General features: G+C 41.8%; 1 protein-coding gene across 1 annotated transcript in view; it reads right to left on the bottom strand.

The window, feature by feature from the left end:
* EPB41L4A (erythrocyte membrane protein band 4.1 like 4A) overlaps positions 1-16,619 on the bottom strand; it is a 131,740-nt gene extending 115,121 nt beyond the window's left edge. Inside the window, exon 1 of the mRNA XM_031609903.2 lies at positions 16,076-16,619. Coding sequence (XP_031465763.2) covers positions 16,076-16,174 — 99 coding nt within the window. The 5' untranslated portion in view covers positions 16,175-16,619. The remainder of the gene's footprint in view (positions 1-16,075) is intronic.
* Positions 16,620-17,072: the final 453 nt, after the last annotated feature.

Here is a 17,072-nt window from a genome sequence, read left to right as displayed (position 1 = left end):
AGACCAACATTTATTCTTCATTCCTATGGAATTTCAGTTTAATTGAATCCAAACTGGAAAGGACAGTGAAAAATATTGGTTCAACACCCTTTTCTGCTTTCTGTAATTCTGGATACCAATTGGTAAGAAAGGTGGCTAACACTGCTCTTACACTGCTAGAAGAAAAACAACACCACAACATTGGAGAATACTTGAAATGCAAAAAAAGAGAACCACCTAATGAGAAGCTGCTACAAATGGAGTTTCTTCAAAGCCTGAGCCCAGACTACACGCAGCTTTGCCTGCAGATGATGAACTGCACAAGTTCATTGATGCAAACTTCCTGAACGTAGAGGGCTCTTCCAGCAACCATGCATTTTCTAAAATCTTTCTAAAATTCTTTGGGAGGTACTTTGATATAACTTTTAGAAATGAGAATGGGCACTCAATGCAACAGTATCAGAGAGATGTTAAAAAAGCAGCACACAAAATCAAACTTAAAAACTGAGCCTGCAGAGAGAAACTGATCTGTCTATGGCTGACGGCATTTATTTCATTTTTTTAAAGGCAGAGGAGTCAGGAAGCTACAGAGCTGGTGATGAGGCTGTTTTGTCCATTGTTCACTATGCTTCTGGTCTGTGAGTTTGTTCTCTTTTTACATCAGCCCCTCATCTTTGAGATCTTTGAGGTTAAATAAAATACCTCTGAGGACTTTGTGCTTAAGGGGAAGATGAAGCTGGCAAGTCACAGGACTCCAGTTCAGAGTAAGGCCTTCAGTTTTGGACACTCCCTTATTTGATTTGTTAGCTTCAATTCCAATTGTATGTTGTATTATACTGTGTTACCCTGCATTCCAATATCATACTTAGTAAAATTAACTTTTCTCCTGAGATTGCTGCTGCTGTTCTGTGCTTGGGCCCAGCCCCCATCTCCCCACCCTCCCCCTTTTCCCCTTCCCTTTCTGGGCTGGTGGTCTTGCAGGACTGCTGCCCCCTGTCATGGTCACAGATTGACCTAGATAATTCCGTGACACTTGGGAAGACCAATTTTAATTAAAATATGAAGTTTTTTCACACCACAGTACTTATTTGCCTTCAAATCACTGGCCTCGTCTGCTCTTCTATCATCATCCCTAGTTACAGGGAAGAGGCCCAAGGAGACTTCCATAATACTGAAGTTCCCCATGCTAGGGATTGTAAAAAATACATCTAATAGTCCTTAGCTTTTCAAACTTAACTATCAAAATAATGGGGGAAAAAAAGCCCACATACAAAAAGGAAATAGTTTCCCTTTCTGCAGTGCCAGGACAAAACACAGACACACTCACTAGGACTAGACTGCTAGGAGGAGGAACCGCACGCCCCTCAGTCACTAGCCATCTCAACACTTCAGCCAGTAGACCAATCTTAACAGTTTTTAGTCTCCCCATTATCTGATTCAGGGTGCTATTTCACATCACATATTTTAGACTTCTTCTGGATCTCAGCCCTGTTCACTCTAAAGCTGCCTTGGAATGCAGGATGGAACGCAGGATGTTTGCAAACAGCTCCAGGGATTTCCAACATAAGGCACAATGACAACACTACACATCTGAAAAGAGTGTTGTGGTTTGGAGGGAGAAGTTGCCAAAGCTTTTATAGAGTCACCAGATTAAATCTTCTCTGCCTGGGGACTCTCAGAAAAACAGGGCAGAACAATAACCCATAGAGGCAGCAGCTTAACAACATTGCTACTCTACCTCTCAAATAAGAGTACCCATACAGGGATATGCATATTTTGCACTACATTATTATGACTATGGCAATGAAGAAGATCTAAACACAACTTAATACTTCACATAAGCACATCCTCTATCATCTTGGGTGGCAGGCAACTGTCAAGAGTACCAATCTCAACCCAGGATCAAACCTGTCCAGCATTTTCTTGCTTCAGATCACTCAATATATATAAAATAGGATGTTAAAAAAGGTAAAGGATCAAATGTACTCTATGCACAGGCTTGCTGGAGTTAGGAAAAAATGAAAGTAGCTTAACTGAAAACAAAAGTGACCCTGGCTAGATGTTAGGGAATGCTTTCTAACTGGAAGAATAACAAAGGACTGCAGCTGAGCTCTTGGAAGGCTGTAGAACCTCTTTGGTAGAGGTTTTCAAGAACAGATCAGATGAGAAAAAAATATATTGTAAAGAACAAACCACATATCTGTAATGTCTTTATCAATGCAATTTATAAAAAATTGATTACACATCCTTTTCATCCAATTCCCTTCTACTCCTATTGCTCAACAGAAGCAATCCTAGCCACTGAGAAATGATGATTTCAGCTTCAAGGAAAAAAAAATCTTGAAATCATAACACTTGTTTTACTTTCATGCTTCCTCATACAAATATGCAGGCTTACTGGTTTTAAGAGTCAGCAGGGTTTGTGCTATTAAGTGCCTCACTGCAACCATGACAACAGAAAGTTTTAATTATTTCAAATGAGAGTAGGAAAGACATTCCAAGACTTTGTAGTGAAGAAAACACCAAAGGGAAATTCAGTATAAGAATCCAACTGCAACACTGCAGATTTGGAAGTTTCCAAACAACTCAAACACCTTTAAAAAGATATCCATGTGAGCTGAACTACATTTATTACAAACTGCACAGGCATGTGAACAGTAATGAAACCAAATTTACTTAGATATTTTTGCAGTTCTTGACTGATCATAGCTACCACAGCTGACACTGGTGATCTTGATCATACAGCCAGACCTTTAGGTAGAAACTTCTAAGAATGAGCAGAACTCAGAACTACTAAATGTCAGAGGTTTAGATACTATATTCTCACTGAAGTACTTGATTTCAGACAGCGTAACACCTGAATCAGACAATTTTCAGCTGCATATTACTACATAAATGACTCTGCAGTATTCAAACCTCCCTTCCAAAACACAGTTTTAATATGCTCATATGTGAAAAATTACAGTATTGCTTAGAGGCAACCATTTCTTTGTGTTAGTTCCTTAAAACTGTTAAATCCACATTTAATTATGTTTTGTTCTTTTTTTTTTTTTTGGTGGTGGTGTGGTTTTGGCTTGTTTTTGGGTTGCTCTTTTTTTTAGGGGGGGGGGGACTGAAGATTTGGTTTTTTTATAATACTAACTTCACAGCATAAAATCTTGTGACTTCTGTTTCTAGCATGGTATTAGAAAATGTCAATTCCTAATGCTAAGACACTGCTTTCCAGTGTTAGCTCATGGGTATAATACTCATAAAAACCAGGCACAGTAAAGAAATCTTTATGTAAGTGATACTGTATTGATAGTTACTTTGCAACTGTTAATTCAGATCTTAAGACAGATTTCCATAATTATCTTAGTGCCAAACATAATCTTTAGAAATACAAGCTTTGGAAAGACTTACACATCTGTCTAAATGCTTCTGAAAATAAATATCGTGCCTGTCCTGCCTATGATTACGTGATACAATAGACATCAACAGGATCTTCCTTACCAAGGCCAAATCCTTGCAATTTCTTCTTTTTATATGTATCATTTTTGTTGTTTTGCCATCTTTTTTTTTTGTTCCCTTGAATCAAAGGAATGTCTGATTGGCTGAACCCAGTGGGATGAGGTTCAAAAAGACCAAATGCCAGGTCCTGCACTTTGGCCACAACAACCCAGGCAACGCTACAGGCCTGGGGCAGAGTGACTGGAAGACTGACTAGAGGAAATGGACCTGGGGGTGTTGGTTGATGCCCGGCTGAACATGAGCCAGCAGTGTGCCCGGGTGGCCAAGAGGGCCAATGGCATCCTGGCCTGCATTAGAAATAGTGTGGCCAGCAGGAGCAGGGGGGTCACCATCCCCCTGTACTCAGCACTGGTGAGGCCGCACCTCAAGTGCTGTGTCCAGTTTTGGGCTCCTCACTACAAGAAAGACATTGAGGTCCTGGAACGTGTTCAAAGAAGGGCAACAAAGCTGGTGAGGGGTCTGGAGCACAGGTCTTATGAGGAGCAGCTGAGGGAGCTGGGATTGTTCAGTCTGGAGAAGAGGAGGCTCAGGGGAGACCTAACTGCACTCTACAACTTCCTGAAGGGAGGCTGTAGGGTCGGCCTCTTCACTTGTGTAACTGGTGATAGGGCTAGAAGAATGGTTTCAAGCTGTGCCAGGGGAGATGCAGGCTGGACGTTAGGAAATATTACTTAGCTGACCAAAGCCTAACCACTGACTTAAATAATTCTGTCTTAATCAATCTGGATTCCCTGTTTCACTTGAGATTATAATGCTCAGTTGAAGGAAGAACCCCAGAGAGAACAACTTTTTGTTCAAAATAAAAAACGGCCATGTAAATCCAGACTTCTAGCTAAATGAATTAAATTGAAACAAAAGTTATCTGTTCCACTCAGATGCAAACAAGCCAGTTATTTCAGCAAAATATTTTTCTGCTCTAATCCTTACCCTGTAGGATAGACACAGAGAGACACAGACATGTCTTCTCCTAGACAGAGATGTTTCAAGGTGCTTCAAGTTTTTCTGGTATTCCTTGCCTGGTAAGTAAGTAGCCTATACTATCATGAGCAGTCCCATAATGTTTAACAAAGCAGTCTGTCAGAAGTTGTAGCTCTGCTCATAAAAGCACATCCAGTTAGTCATAAGGACAATTTCTGCATGCAGGCCAAACTGTTGGAGACTTTAGGGTGCAATGAGTTGACAGGATTGATCCAAGAGTTTGACAGACTGTGGGTTTTATGTTTTGGTAAGGTCAGTATGTGCTGTGGAATCACCTCCTAGATCTTTGGCAGAAAAGCTACCTTCACAGCTTCGTGCAGAAGATGCTTAAAATCTTCAGGCTCATCTGCAAAGCTTCAAGCTGCTCCTGTAGTCACAGTGTATCTCCCTGCCAGCCTACTCTAGGGAGTCTGTCAAGCTGCTACTGCTAACCTATTATCCTTCCCACTTAAGGAAAGCACAAAACTATTTGCTTTAGTACAGATTCTTTTCACTGCTTTTTACCTCCACAAATGTTCTGTAGTAAAAACAGAACATCCTTACCTAGAACTATGGCATTCCTACAGCAAGGAAATACAGGTCAGTTCTTCACAATCCATTCATCCTACATGTTTATTATTTGGAATTAATGCCTAGTGCTGTTTACACACAAAATTTATGCTGTCAAAAGAACAGCGCAAATTTACAGACATCCTACAGCATAGAGATAATATTCCTTGAAATGACAACATGCCCTCTTTTCTCCTCCATTTTAATCTGCTCCTCTCCCACACCTGTCAATTCACTCACTGTGTACTGCTTCAGCTCTAGACTATGGAATCTGTGGAGCAGGGACTGCCTTTGTGCTCATGGTTTGCAGAGGACTTCGTTATTTTTTCAGTCTGCAAACTAGCTGTCATGACTATAAATTATCACTCTAAAAAGAGAAAAAACTCAAGTGCCAACGTGCACAGGAGGAAACAGCTGTATACTTGAACAACCACCTTCACGTATCAGGAATACTAAAGCATAAACTAATAGTCAATGCATTGTTTGGTCCCTTCTTCCAGACAGAAAAGGGTTGGTTTGACAGAACACAAGACTTCCTTTGTGTACACTTTAAACAATCACTACTGCAACTTCTTGTAAACAGTTTGCCTGGTTCCCTGCTCCAGTTTCAGACTTAGAAGAACTAAGAAGAATCGTGCTTTTCCCTGCATCATGACCTTTTTTCCTCTTTGCAAGGCTGTGCTGTTTTGAAAGTGCCTATCAGCCAGATCAGGTTTCCTGCTCCTCGTAACTCTGCCCAGTAATGGTCTAAACTGACTTCAAATTGCAAGCACATCTGCATGCATGGTGAACCCACAGCAAGCACCTGCTTCTTACAAACAATATACTCCTTGCTAGCTACTGTACATGACAGCATGCTTTCAGTTTGGCTTGCTTTGATGAGAAGGTCAAGCATATTGTCTTGATTTTTGATCCCTGAGAAATCAGTGTTTAAAATTCAACTGCTACAGTTCAAGTTAATTTTCTTATCCCATATTCCTTCAGTATGCACAAAATGAAACACAAATCAGAACAACCTTGAGAAACTACGTAATAAGTAGCAACCCATTAGGTACCTTTCTTTTCAGTAATGACACTGTATCTATCTGCTAGGTGTGCTGAAATTTATGTCAAGTGCAGTAAGATGAAGAATTAAATTCACCCTTAGCAAAGGCAGAAGAAATTCGCACCAAGTTCCACAGAATGAGATCAGCCAACTGGTGGATTTTTTACAAACACACACAAAGAATAATCTCTGTTAGAGCAAGGAGGTAGGCACCACACACGTTCACAGAACTTCAGTAGACAGCTGAGTACAGTAATGAACATTGGCTTGTACTTTTGCGACTTCTCAAGTGCATGCTTAAACATGCTTAGACAGTAGAGCAAGCATATTAAAAAAAATAGGTATTTTGAATCATCAAGAGAAGGCATTTGGTAAGATAAAATAAAACTGAAGAAAATTCCACTTACCCTTTTGATTTAGGAGTTTCTCCAAGCGCATTATTTGCTTATGAAAAGTTCTGAATTAATTTTTTTGTGCGGAGGTTTACCTATGTTGTCCTACTGCAAAGCCTCAACCCTGACCTATGTAATTCTCATGAACAATAAGTAAAGATACAGAATATGTAAGAGGGCAAAAAAAGACATCTAAAATGAAAAAATAGTTTCTACTCATTTTCGATGAACTCATCTGGTTTAATTTCCCCCAGTCAGGTTTTCCTCTCAGCAAAGTATGCCAAATCAGAAGCATGCCTTCCTGTGGGACTTTTGCCTTCTTACAGAGCTTCTGCAAGCTACAGGGGGAAAAAGATGAGATTGTTACAATTCAAACTAATGCAAAGAAAAACAACAAAAGAACATTTGAGACACTTCTCTCCTTTTGACATTATAGATTCCAGCTCCTAAACATCTTCCTTTCACAAAAACCCCCTCTAATTTCTACACAGACATACACACAATGTCAAAAAGATATTTTTTTTCTGACCCACCACGCTGACTTCTGTTCACTTGTATTTGTTCAACAAAGCAGTTTGTAAACAAACATGACTTGCATTGCAGATCATCTTTAAGAAAAGTCTTCAGGAATCAGCTCACAAAAATTGCTTCCCTTGCAGAATTCTTTCAGGAAAGCAGGAAAAGAGAAAAGGGAGCTCTCCTACGATCACGGAATAAAGATTCAGTCTTGAGAACAGTGAGCACAGCTTTCATGCTCTCAACAGTCAGACCTAAGACCTGAATGCCAAAGAAAGGCCAAGGATGACTAAAAAAAATATTTAACTTTTAATGAAAAGGTAGAAAGTTTGTATGTCTCTTTCCTAACATCTCTGAACAAGATCTAACACGTTTTATTTTCAAGAGTCATCATTTATTGAGTCTGCTCGTAGAAAAATTGGGTCCAATTTGGCTCTGCTTGAAGTCAGTGCCAAAGTATGCTAAAACCTCTTTTGCTTTCACTGGTATTGAAACCAAATTCTCAATTTATTCTCAAATCAGAGAAAAGCTCTAGTAACTCACTATTGCTTTCACAAGATAAAGAAATGTTATTACCAAATCACTACCCAAGGAAGAGTACTACCTTTTGCCAGAATACCCCATGGACAATGAATTACTGAAGGACTCAGAAGACCAAAAGTATTTCCTTTGTAATAAATCTTCTCCACATCTATTTGGAGCACTAGGAAAGGGGAAAATACAAACCTCACTTTTGAAAGAGAAAAGGGTTTGCAGAGGTGATTTTAAGGAGTCTACAGTTATCAAGTCTTAACACAGAAAAACAGAAGACTATTCATAGTAATCCAAAATAAATGCTGCATCTTTGAAAGATATCAGAAGCTTCTGTTTCTAAATATGATCCTATGCATTCAAAGCACACACTGAAAAGTAAACCGAAGCATTCACGCAACTCAAATGTTGCACACAAAATGAAAAGGTCATGCTGAGACATTTTTATATAGAAAAAAAAGAAAGGGAGGAAGAATGTGACTGAAGAATCACTTAAAGCAGAAGCAAAACATTTGATCTTTTGAATGTTAGGGCTTTATTCAATCCTTAAAAAAATACTAAAAAATACCTTCAAGCCAACCCTACCCAAAGCAGTTGATGCAAATGAACCTATAAAGCTGAGGGCAAGTCAGGACATCCAAGCACTTCTTCAAAAGGTTCCATAACAAGCTTTTGTAGCTTTCTCTCCTTCTTTCTCAGAGGAAACATCAATCTGGAAAAAGCGTTCTGCCAGTATAACCACACCATCAATTTGCATCTCCACCTCATTTGCCCCAGGCCTTTGTCTCCTGACCACCACTGCTGAACTAAGGCTACCTTTTTTCTCCCATGATCCATGCTAGAGTACCTTAATTTTCTGTGAACAAAGGTCTATGCACAGTTGTCAGGACTATATGCTGTATGGTCCTCAATATAAACAGCCTAGTTTCAGTTGTTCCAGGCAGTTTTCCACATTACCTACCTTCATAGCACCTGATACATACCACTTATTCCTCACTCACATTGAAAATCAGAACCATGATGTCCAGAGACTCGGCTCTTTCTTTTATTCTGACACATAAAATGAATAAATCATCTATAAAAACGAAAGACTGTCTCCCAGCATCATGCAGACTTCAAATAAAACTCCAAGGGGAAGGTCTGGGCTATGTGCAACACGGTATTATTGAGCCCACCATGCCCAGGGCTCCTTGCACTCCATCATACTGCCTTCTCAGGTAGTAAAGCATGGCCTCAGAAAACCTGAGAATCTAAAGGTTTCTCAACATGTGTTAAAACTGAAAAAGCAGTTGTTCATGTAAGTGTTTTTCCTCCTTATGGAATTCTGAGTAGCTACCTTCACCAATTCCTTGTAATCACACATCTTACACTAAAACACACTCGCCTTTGCGAGTTCTCAGCACAGCCCCTGATGAAGATGGCTCTGTCATAAAAGGAAAGTTACCCTGAGAAATACAGTTACGTGGAAAACAAGAACCAGGTCCGTTGATTATTACCTGGCTTAATCTGCAGGACAGTCAACTGTCTTTTGTTCTCCAAAGCACTAGAATGTGTGCTTACTCACATTAGTAATCATGCCAAATTTTACCACTAATTACATGCCATTTTCTGTATTCAGAATACTTTTCATGCAACTCAGGAATAAAAGATGCTCCTTTTCCCTCACTAAAAGGTGTCTTGTCTCACATAGTGCACTGAAGGGTGAATTCTTTGGCTTAGTTCACATTTTCCTGAGAACACAGTAAAGATATCAAACTGCAGAGCCACTCATTATCAAACTGTCACATTCAAGCACATGCAGACGGTACCCACCTATCTGAAACTTCATTAACTAGAACTAGACAAATAAACAACATTTTCTTGTCTGCATTACAAAGAACTATTTGTGGCCCTAACAAATGCAAGGACTAAATGCGGACAAGAAAGAAAAAACAAAAAACACAAACTACACAAAATACAGCCCACTTTCTCCTCCACACTAGTAATTATCCACAGCTATAAAATAGTGAATTTATTACATATTTTGAATTTGTAAGTAGGAGTAGAGGTTAGTTTTCATAGACTGTAATGGATCCCTCTTATTAAGTATAATACCAACAGTAGACTGCTGAGATGGTCTGCCACATTCATGCACCTCCATCACACTGCACCAAGACGAGAGCAACAAAAAAAATCATCAGAGGCAAAGAGAAAGAAGGAACTGTTTAAGAGCAATCCTTTCAAAACTCTATGAGACTTTTAAGAAACAAACTTCAAAACAGCATCCTCTTTTCTGTATGCTGACAACACGTTCCAGTGCCTAAAGATTTCTGTGAAGAATGACCCCTATTTTACATTTTACTGTTCTTTTCAGTAGCGGCAGCCTATACATTCAGAGACATCACCGAGGTTTCTCATTTCTCGCTTTGGAAAGGATTACTAGAGTTACATTGAAAAGTTTCTTCCCTTACAGTCACATTTCTTTTCCTCTCTGATATTCCCAACTGTACTCAACTCCTAATTCTGTGCTTTCCATTGCTAGTGTTGTTCTTTCAGTTAAATAAACAATGCAATTCCACTTGTGAGCGCGATGACAGCTGCCTGTGGTCTACATCCACCTTAGACTGGTCCTCCCTGGCCCTTCTTGTTACAGGCAAGCACCTGCATCCCCAGGACTCACTGAGCATGGTCAACTCATAACTAGTGGCACAGCAGACAAAAACAAGGCCTGGCTGCCTTACAGTGACATAAATCTCTGAAGATGACTATTTATTTAGCTTTTAAAAAAATTAATAACCTCACAGTACTTATGGACACAAACCAAGGAATACTACCTTCTGTCAGAGATTAAAGTGCATGCTCCAGCTTGGAAGAATAGACAGGCTCCCCTCTTAAGAGGGCAACACAACCGAAAGAGCCCAGCTCTCATTCTGCAGTGTTTCTGTTGTCTTCCTACTTCTAAATAATAGCATGTGGCAACCCCAGGCATGACCCTTTGACCCCCATGCCTGCAGGGTTCAACCACCACTAAGAGAGAATACAAAGGAAGAAGCAGGAACAAAAGCATAATCAATACAGAAATTACAACCTTGATTTTAAGTTAAGAAATTGAATTGATACACAGTAAGCACAAGATCTGAAATGTACTAAAATGCAGCCTACAAAATTCTACTCAGATTTTGAAATATTACTTGACTGTAAAGATCTCACTTGTGATGAAAATACAGCAAATAAACCTGTAACATCACTACCAAAAAATGCAATTATCTTGAGGAAAATGCTATTAAAAACAAAAACAAAAAACAAAAAACAAAAAACGGAGGACAAGAAACAAGAAGGGGAACTAAAGCAGTAATCTGTCATCTTTTTACCAACAATATTAGTATTATTTACGGGGCAGCATGATCAATATGTAACTTCTTACTTTTTCACACATTTTTAATAGCACCTTTGTAACATATATTTCACACTGTAAATAACAGCAACAACAAAAAACCCTGCAACTTAATAAATTATCTTTCTGAAGCACCATCCCAATTATTTAGTCTCTCCAAGAGTTTCTTTGATATCAAGTGGTTCCAGCTCCCAAGAATTTTCTTTCCTGAGTGGAAGAGGGAGGGTAGCAATTCTGCATGTAAATTCAGTTTGAGAACTGAACATAAAACATAATATCAACAGATAGCATTTAACTACACTAAACAGTCCAATGTAAGAAATGCTAATTCCAGTTTACCAAAATCCAAAAGGAAGTTTATTAAGACCACCACCTCACAAACTTTACATTTGCTCTCATTACATTATATTATTTATATTAAAGAAATTATTACTCATTGAAACCAGCAAACAGACTCCTTTGACAGTATTACTGCTCGAATCTCAGGGTGACTAAGAGGTAACTTCATTTAAAAGTCAATGGATTTCCTTCTTGCTGTCATGTTGGTTTCATTAATTTAGTTAAACGTACCTAGGGAATACAGATCTCAGTGTTCATTTATTTTCTGGTTACTCCCCAGAGTATTTTGCTGGTCTCATCTGCAAAGACCTCAGTAAAATTAGTAATCTATTTCATATATGTGACAGTGATTTTTGAGAAGTGCTTAATAGCGAGGTATGTGACTCCTCTTGTTCATTTCTTTTCAATTAGAGCACTGGAACACTACACAATTCCACACGTGCCACCTTGCACACAGCACACAGTCACATTTCCTCATCCATTTTTATATCCATAATTAAAAGATAAAAATTTAGAATCCTCCTAATATGGAAGTGCTATGGAATATAAATAATTCACATTTTTCTTAGAAATATTTTTGTTTTTACTATATTTTATTTTTGTTTTTATTAGAAACCATCTTTAGTGATACCACATCTCTGAAGAAGAACATGTATTTACACACACTTAGATTTTAATTAGACTATTTGTTTAGCTTCCCTGCTGGCAAGCAAAATATGCAGAACTGACAGAATCCTGCGGTTTTTATAAAGAGAAGAAACGACAAGGTTTCAAACAAGACTTGGAAACAGTTTTTCTAAATACAGTTTCAGTTTAAAAAGAACAGGATTTCAAAATTCTGTTCTTTAAATACTGTGATAATAAAGGTTTAACTTTTATTAACTATTCTTTTCATAAGAATGCTGAACATTCTTCCGCAACGTGCTGAACATCTGAAAGAATCTGGACTGAAAGTATCTCTGAATCCATTCGAACCAGGGCAAAGGAAAGAACAGCCACATGTAATGCACTTGAGTTTTCATACTGCACTTTAATAGCACCGACCAAAATTTCTATAGGTCAAAAGCAGCTGCCATCTACCACTAAAAAGATTTTTAGGCTTTCTGAAATAGTGTACCTGCATGAGGAAGAAAATTTATAACAGAAACATGCTTTTAGAAACACGCAGAAACATAAAACAACAGAAATTACTATCACAAGGAACATGTCCCATATTCACACAGCCAATGACTGCCAATTTGATTTTCAGTGCTATCAACTTGAACCATTAACAAACAATGAGATCCTCCTAGTCGTAGGGATCTACGCTCTGCTGGCACGTGTATTCACTAAGTGTTTATATCAGGAGAAATACATATTTACTGGTGTCCCCTAGAAGCAAATTAGTTTATGCCAAAGGTAGACCCACATTTTTTGTGTTGTATTTTGCAAGAACGAACTCTGGAACGTTTTGAAGTACTCAGATTTAAAAAGAAGAAGAGATCTCCAAGGGGGAGTGAAAAAAGCCAGCTAATCTTTCTGAAAAAGCTTATCACAAGCATGAGTCACAGCAGAATTTTCCAAGGCCCTACCAAGTTTCCTCAACACCCAATAATGCAAGTGGTTCAATAAAGCACACTGAACTCCTTCAGTGATGATTACTCTTAATAGAACCAATGTGTGTGACATACATAACCCATCCACAGTCAGACATCGTATCAGAATACCACTGACATGCCCTGTAACTCCACTGAATAAAAAGTGCCTAGCAGATGCAGCTTTGCATAAAGCTGCCTAACGTACTGTTCGATCTGTATGATGACAGGTTAAAATAAGAGTCCTGGAAAAGCAAAAAAAAAAAAAAATTGTTTCAATTACCAGGTAATTCTTATTAGTAATGAGTTTTATTAAAATCTCTTATCTGGTGTCATAAACACCACTGTTAGAGCTCCATCCACGAACAGATGCCTCAATTTGCACCATATGCCTCCATCAGGCACACCGTACCAGAACACAGCAAATAGACTCAAATCCAAAACTGTTTGGACTAAGAACTGCCATTGCCTTTTTGTCTCGAAACACTTGCTCTTCAAAATACCTCCCTCAGCCAATGGGCTACAGAGAAACAAAAACTGCTATGTAATACTTGATTTCCTGATTTTGTAGCTGTTATCAGCCTACTGTAAGCCTGACAGCTGGAGAACCAATTTGCATCTTTCCACACAACCTGACACCGCAAAGATATAAAAGGGAGAAGAGCAAGACAGGGTGGCCAGCAGTGAAAAGACATGGAAAACCATGAGGAGCAAAAGCCATTCAGAGCTGCAATGCCTGAGCACCGCCAGCAGTGAGGCCCAGGCAGCCACGCGGGTCACTGTGGCCTGCAGGCTCGAGGGGCCTTGTGCAGGGCTAGATGCTGACCCACCTGCTGCAAGACCCTGCTGGATCTCCTTGCACCTCATCTGCCCTGCCTGCGTGCAGGAAAAGCAGACTTCTCCTTTGAATAGCGTTCATGACTCAAAAAATGTTGTATTTTACTACATACAGTTGCTGTCAAATACATCAAGACAGAAATAAGTGTCATACAAACCAAGTAAAGCATTTTTCAAACTTCCAGGGCAAGTATCTGCTTCATCCCTCTGTTTCAGATTGACAAAAACAGCAAAGTTGCTGAGTGCTCCTGGAGACAGACTCAGCCTCTCACCCTTCACAGCAAACACCATTAAATCCACTGCAACCAGATACATACACAGACAGTAAATTGCAAATACTTAAGGGAGAAGGAGGGAATAGCGTCACTTTTATAACCACCTAAAAATTTATTTTGTAATTGAGAACAATGAACAAGATTTTACAAAAGCCGTAAGTTTCCTGGGTGACTATAAACCCAATTAGGCATGTGAAAATGGAAGAAAGAAGGAAATCTTAGTTTTAGAATAAAATACAAAAACATTCATAATCTGTACCTTCTGACAAAGCTGAAATACCATAAAAACGGATTCATTAAGAATGCACTTTTAGAGGTTCGTAGGCCAACACACAAAACATTCAGCAACTGGTTTATCTCTTGGTTAACACAATGAATTTGTCAAAATTTGTCAAATTCCAAGATCTTTTTTTCTACAAAATAATCATGCAACTTCAGTGGAAAATCACAGAAACAAAGCAATTTAAAGTGGCATAAACCAAGACTCGGTTCTGCCCTCTGCTCTAAAGAGGACCAGGATCCAACTGAGGACTAACGCAGAAAGAGGAAAAGCGGTGGCTCCTCTTCAGCTAGACATGCACTGCTCTTCACACACAGCTGTACAAACACAACGGAGAAAGAACACAAAGGTGGAAACCACTGACAAGGTCAGAGAGCTGCACAGCTCCCTTTTGCTCATGGAACTGCAGCATCGGGGCGTGGTTTCATATTATACAAATTAAAAGAAAACAAAAATCCTAACAAAAAGACTGCTACCAAAAAAAAAAAAAAGAGAGAGAGAGAGAGATTCTCCTTTCCCTGAAGTTCCCAAGGTTGTAATCCCAGTGCTGAATGCACAACATTAGCCAACTATTGCTTTTCTGTCAAATCCACAAACTGTTCCAGTTCACTCCACAACTGCTCAATGGGAAAGGGAATTCAACAATTCAGTGAATGGGAATTCAACGCTGGGAAAGAGCAGGTGGAAGGGATCAAATCTTCAGCATCACACCACAGCCAGGTCGCAGCAACAATGGCAGGAAACCACACCCTGATCTGAAACAAGACCATTCCCAGCACTTCAAGTCTCAGATTCCTAAAGCAGAATTGTGCCTTTTTTAGACCCTTTCCTACACTTGAGATGATTTTGTCAGACATTGCACATAACCACCACCTTTTAGGTCTTGGATTTGTGAAGCTAATTACAGGACTGTTTCTGCAGATTACTCCTCAAATATTCTTCCGTGACTGCACAGACAAGTTTCTCAGATGTGTCAAATCTCACACCTGAAAGACCTTAGGTAGGTACTGAATTCCACTATCATTGCAATTTGCTTACTCCTCTGCACTAAGCTTGGATTTTTGAGCTATCTGCAGGTTGTTGGTTCTGCAAAGCATGACAATTCTCTGTACACGCAGAGCTGGTAGTGCCAAAGATTATGGTTATATTTATATTGTTAATTACAGGCTCTCTGTTCCGCCTTTGCTTTCTTTTCCCTGGTTTACTGGTTGCTCCAGTAAACTTCAGTCACTGGAGCTGACACATACAGGCTACCCCAGCAAAAATTCTATATTCTTTGAATGTCTCATCCGTTTTCCAGTATCAAGTTAGAAAAACTGTTATTTTTTGTCATTTGTTCCTGATTCAACTACATCGTCATTTTGCTAATAATTCCAAGACCTCGCATTGAGCTTCAAGTGTCCAAGAGGCACCATTTGCTGTTTCCGGGCTTACCCAAACCCGATCAAGTCAAAGGCCTTCAGCAAAACCTCGGCTTCCACTCATTCTGCGGGGCTCAGCAGCGCGAGGCAGAGAGCCGCAGCGCAGAGCCGCGCGATGGAGCACGGCAGGACCGTCCGGCGCCGGGCTGGGGAGCCGTCAGCCACCGCCAAAGGCGGGCTGCTGCTACCGGCGGCCGGGGAGGCACCGCCGGGAGCGGCGGCTCAGGAGGGCTGCGCAGCGCACTCTTCCATTTCTTCTTCTCTGCGGCACGTACAGGAAAACGCTCGCGCGGAGAATCCGGAGCGCTCCGAGCCGCCCGGCACCTGCTGACTGAAATCCTACAGCTTCACAAGCCACGCGTCTTCCCGGGCCACCCGTCCCTCACCAGACCACAGCCGAAGCTAGCCCGTGATTTTTTCGCCTCCCGCGGGATCCCCGGGACCCCTCCCGTCCGCAGCGCCGAGCGCGCCCTCACCTTGATGCCCTGCTGCTGCGTGGTGAGGGTCAGCTTGGACTCGTCCAGGAACAAAACTTCGCAGTAGAATTCCTCCGGGACGGCGCAGAAGCAGCCCATGCCTGCTGGGCTCCGGGAGCCGATCAGGGCTGAGCCGCAGCCGGACAGGGCCGCGTCGAGCTCCGCGCCCCGCCGCGTCTGCTGCAGGCCGGGCCGCTATCGTTCAGCGCCCGGCCCCGCCGGACCGCCCTCCGCCGCGGCCATCCCCGGGAGCGCTTGCACGGGGCTGCGCGCAGCTCTCCGCCGAGACGCAGACGCGGAGCCGCGGAGGAAGCAGCCGGGCACGGCCCTCGCTGTCACGGCGCTCCGCCGCCGCCCCGGGGAGGTGCCGAGCCGCCCACCCGCCCGTCCCCCTCTCCGTGCGCGCACGTTTCCTCGCTGCTCTTTGTGCGGCGGAGCGGCCGCCGACCCCGCTCTGATGGAGCCGCGGGCGGCGGGGTCCGGCGCGGAGGCCGCAGACGGCACCTGTCCGCCGAGCGCTGCCCCGCCGCTCGGCGCTGCCGGCGGTCCGTCCCCCCGGCTCCAGCCCGGACCCGGAGCCGCCCTGCCCGCCGCCGCCCCGCCCGGCCGCGCCCCGCGCCGCGGCAGCAGTGACCCCTGCTGGGCCCGGGCGGGCCGGGCTCCTCGCGGGCGTCGGGTCGAGGGCGATTGATGGGTTTTCCCCGCGTGCGGTGGCGGAGTGCTGGAGAAAACGGCGGCAGGGTCCGGGAAAGGATGGCTTTAAAGCCTCGGCCAGAAGTGCCTTCTCGTGTAAATAGTGAACTTGCTGCAAATGCGTTTAAGAACTGTCGGTCCTGTGAAAAAAAATAGGATGTAAAAGAAGCTGCAAGTGCCTCTGGATGATTTCTGGACTGCTCAGTGTCTATCTGTGTTTTACTGCCACCAGTGCTACCAGTGTTGTATGTTTTCTCCCCTTCAACCAGAGGTTTAGCCCTGCTCCCACAGGTGCCGTGCATTT

This window comes from Phasianus colchicus, chromosome Z (assembly GCF_987193195.1).
Source record: "Phasianus colchicus chromosome Z, bPhaCol1.hap1.1, whole genome shotgun sequence".
In the NCBI taxonomy this organism is placed as follows: Eukaryota; Metazoa; Chordata; class Aves; order Galliformes; family Phasianidae; genus Phasianus; species Phasianus colchicus.
The sequence above is the reverse complement of the archived record's forward strand: the minus strand, read 5'-3'. Positions and strand labels throughout refer to the sequence as shown.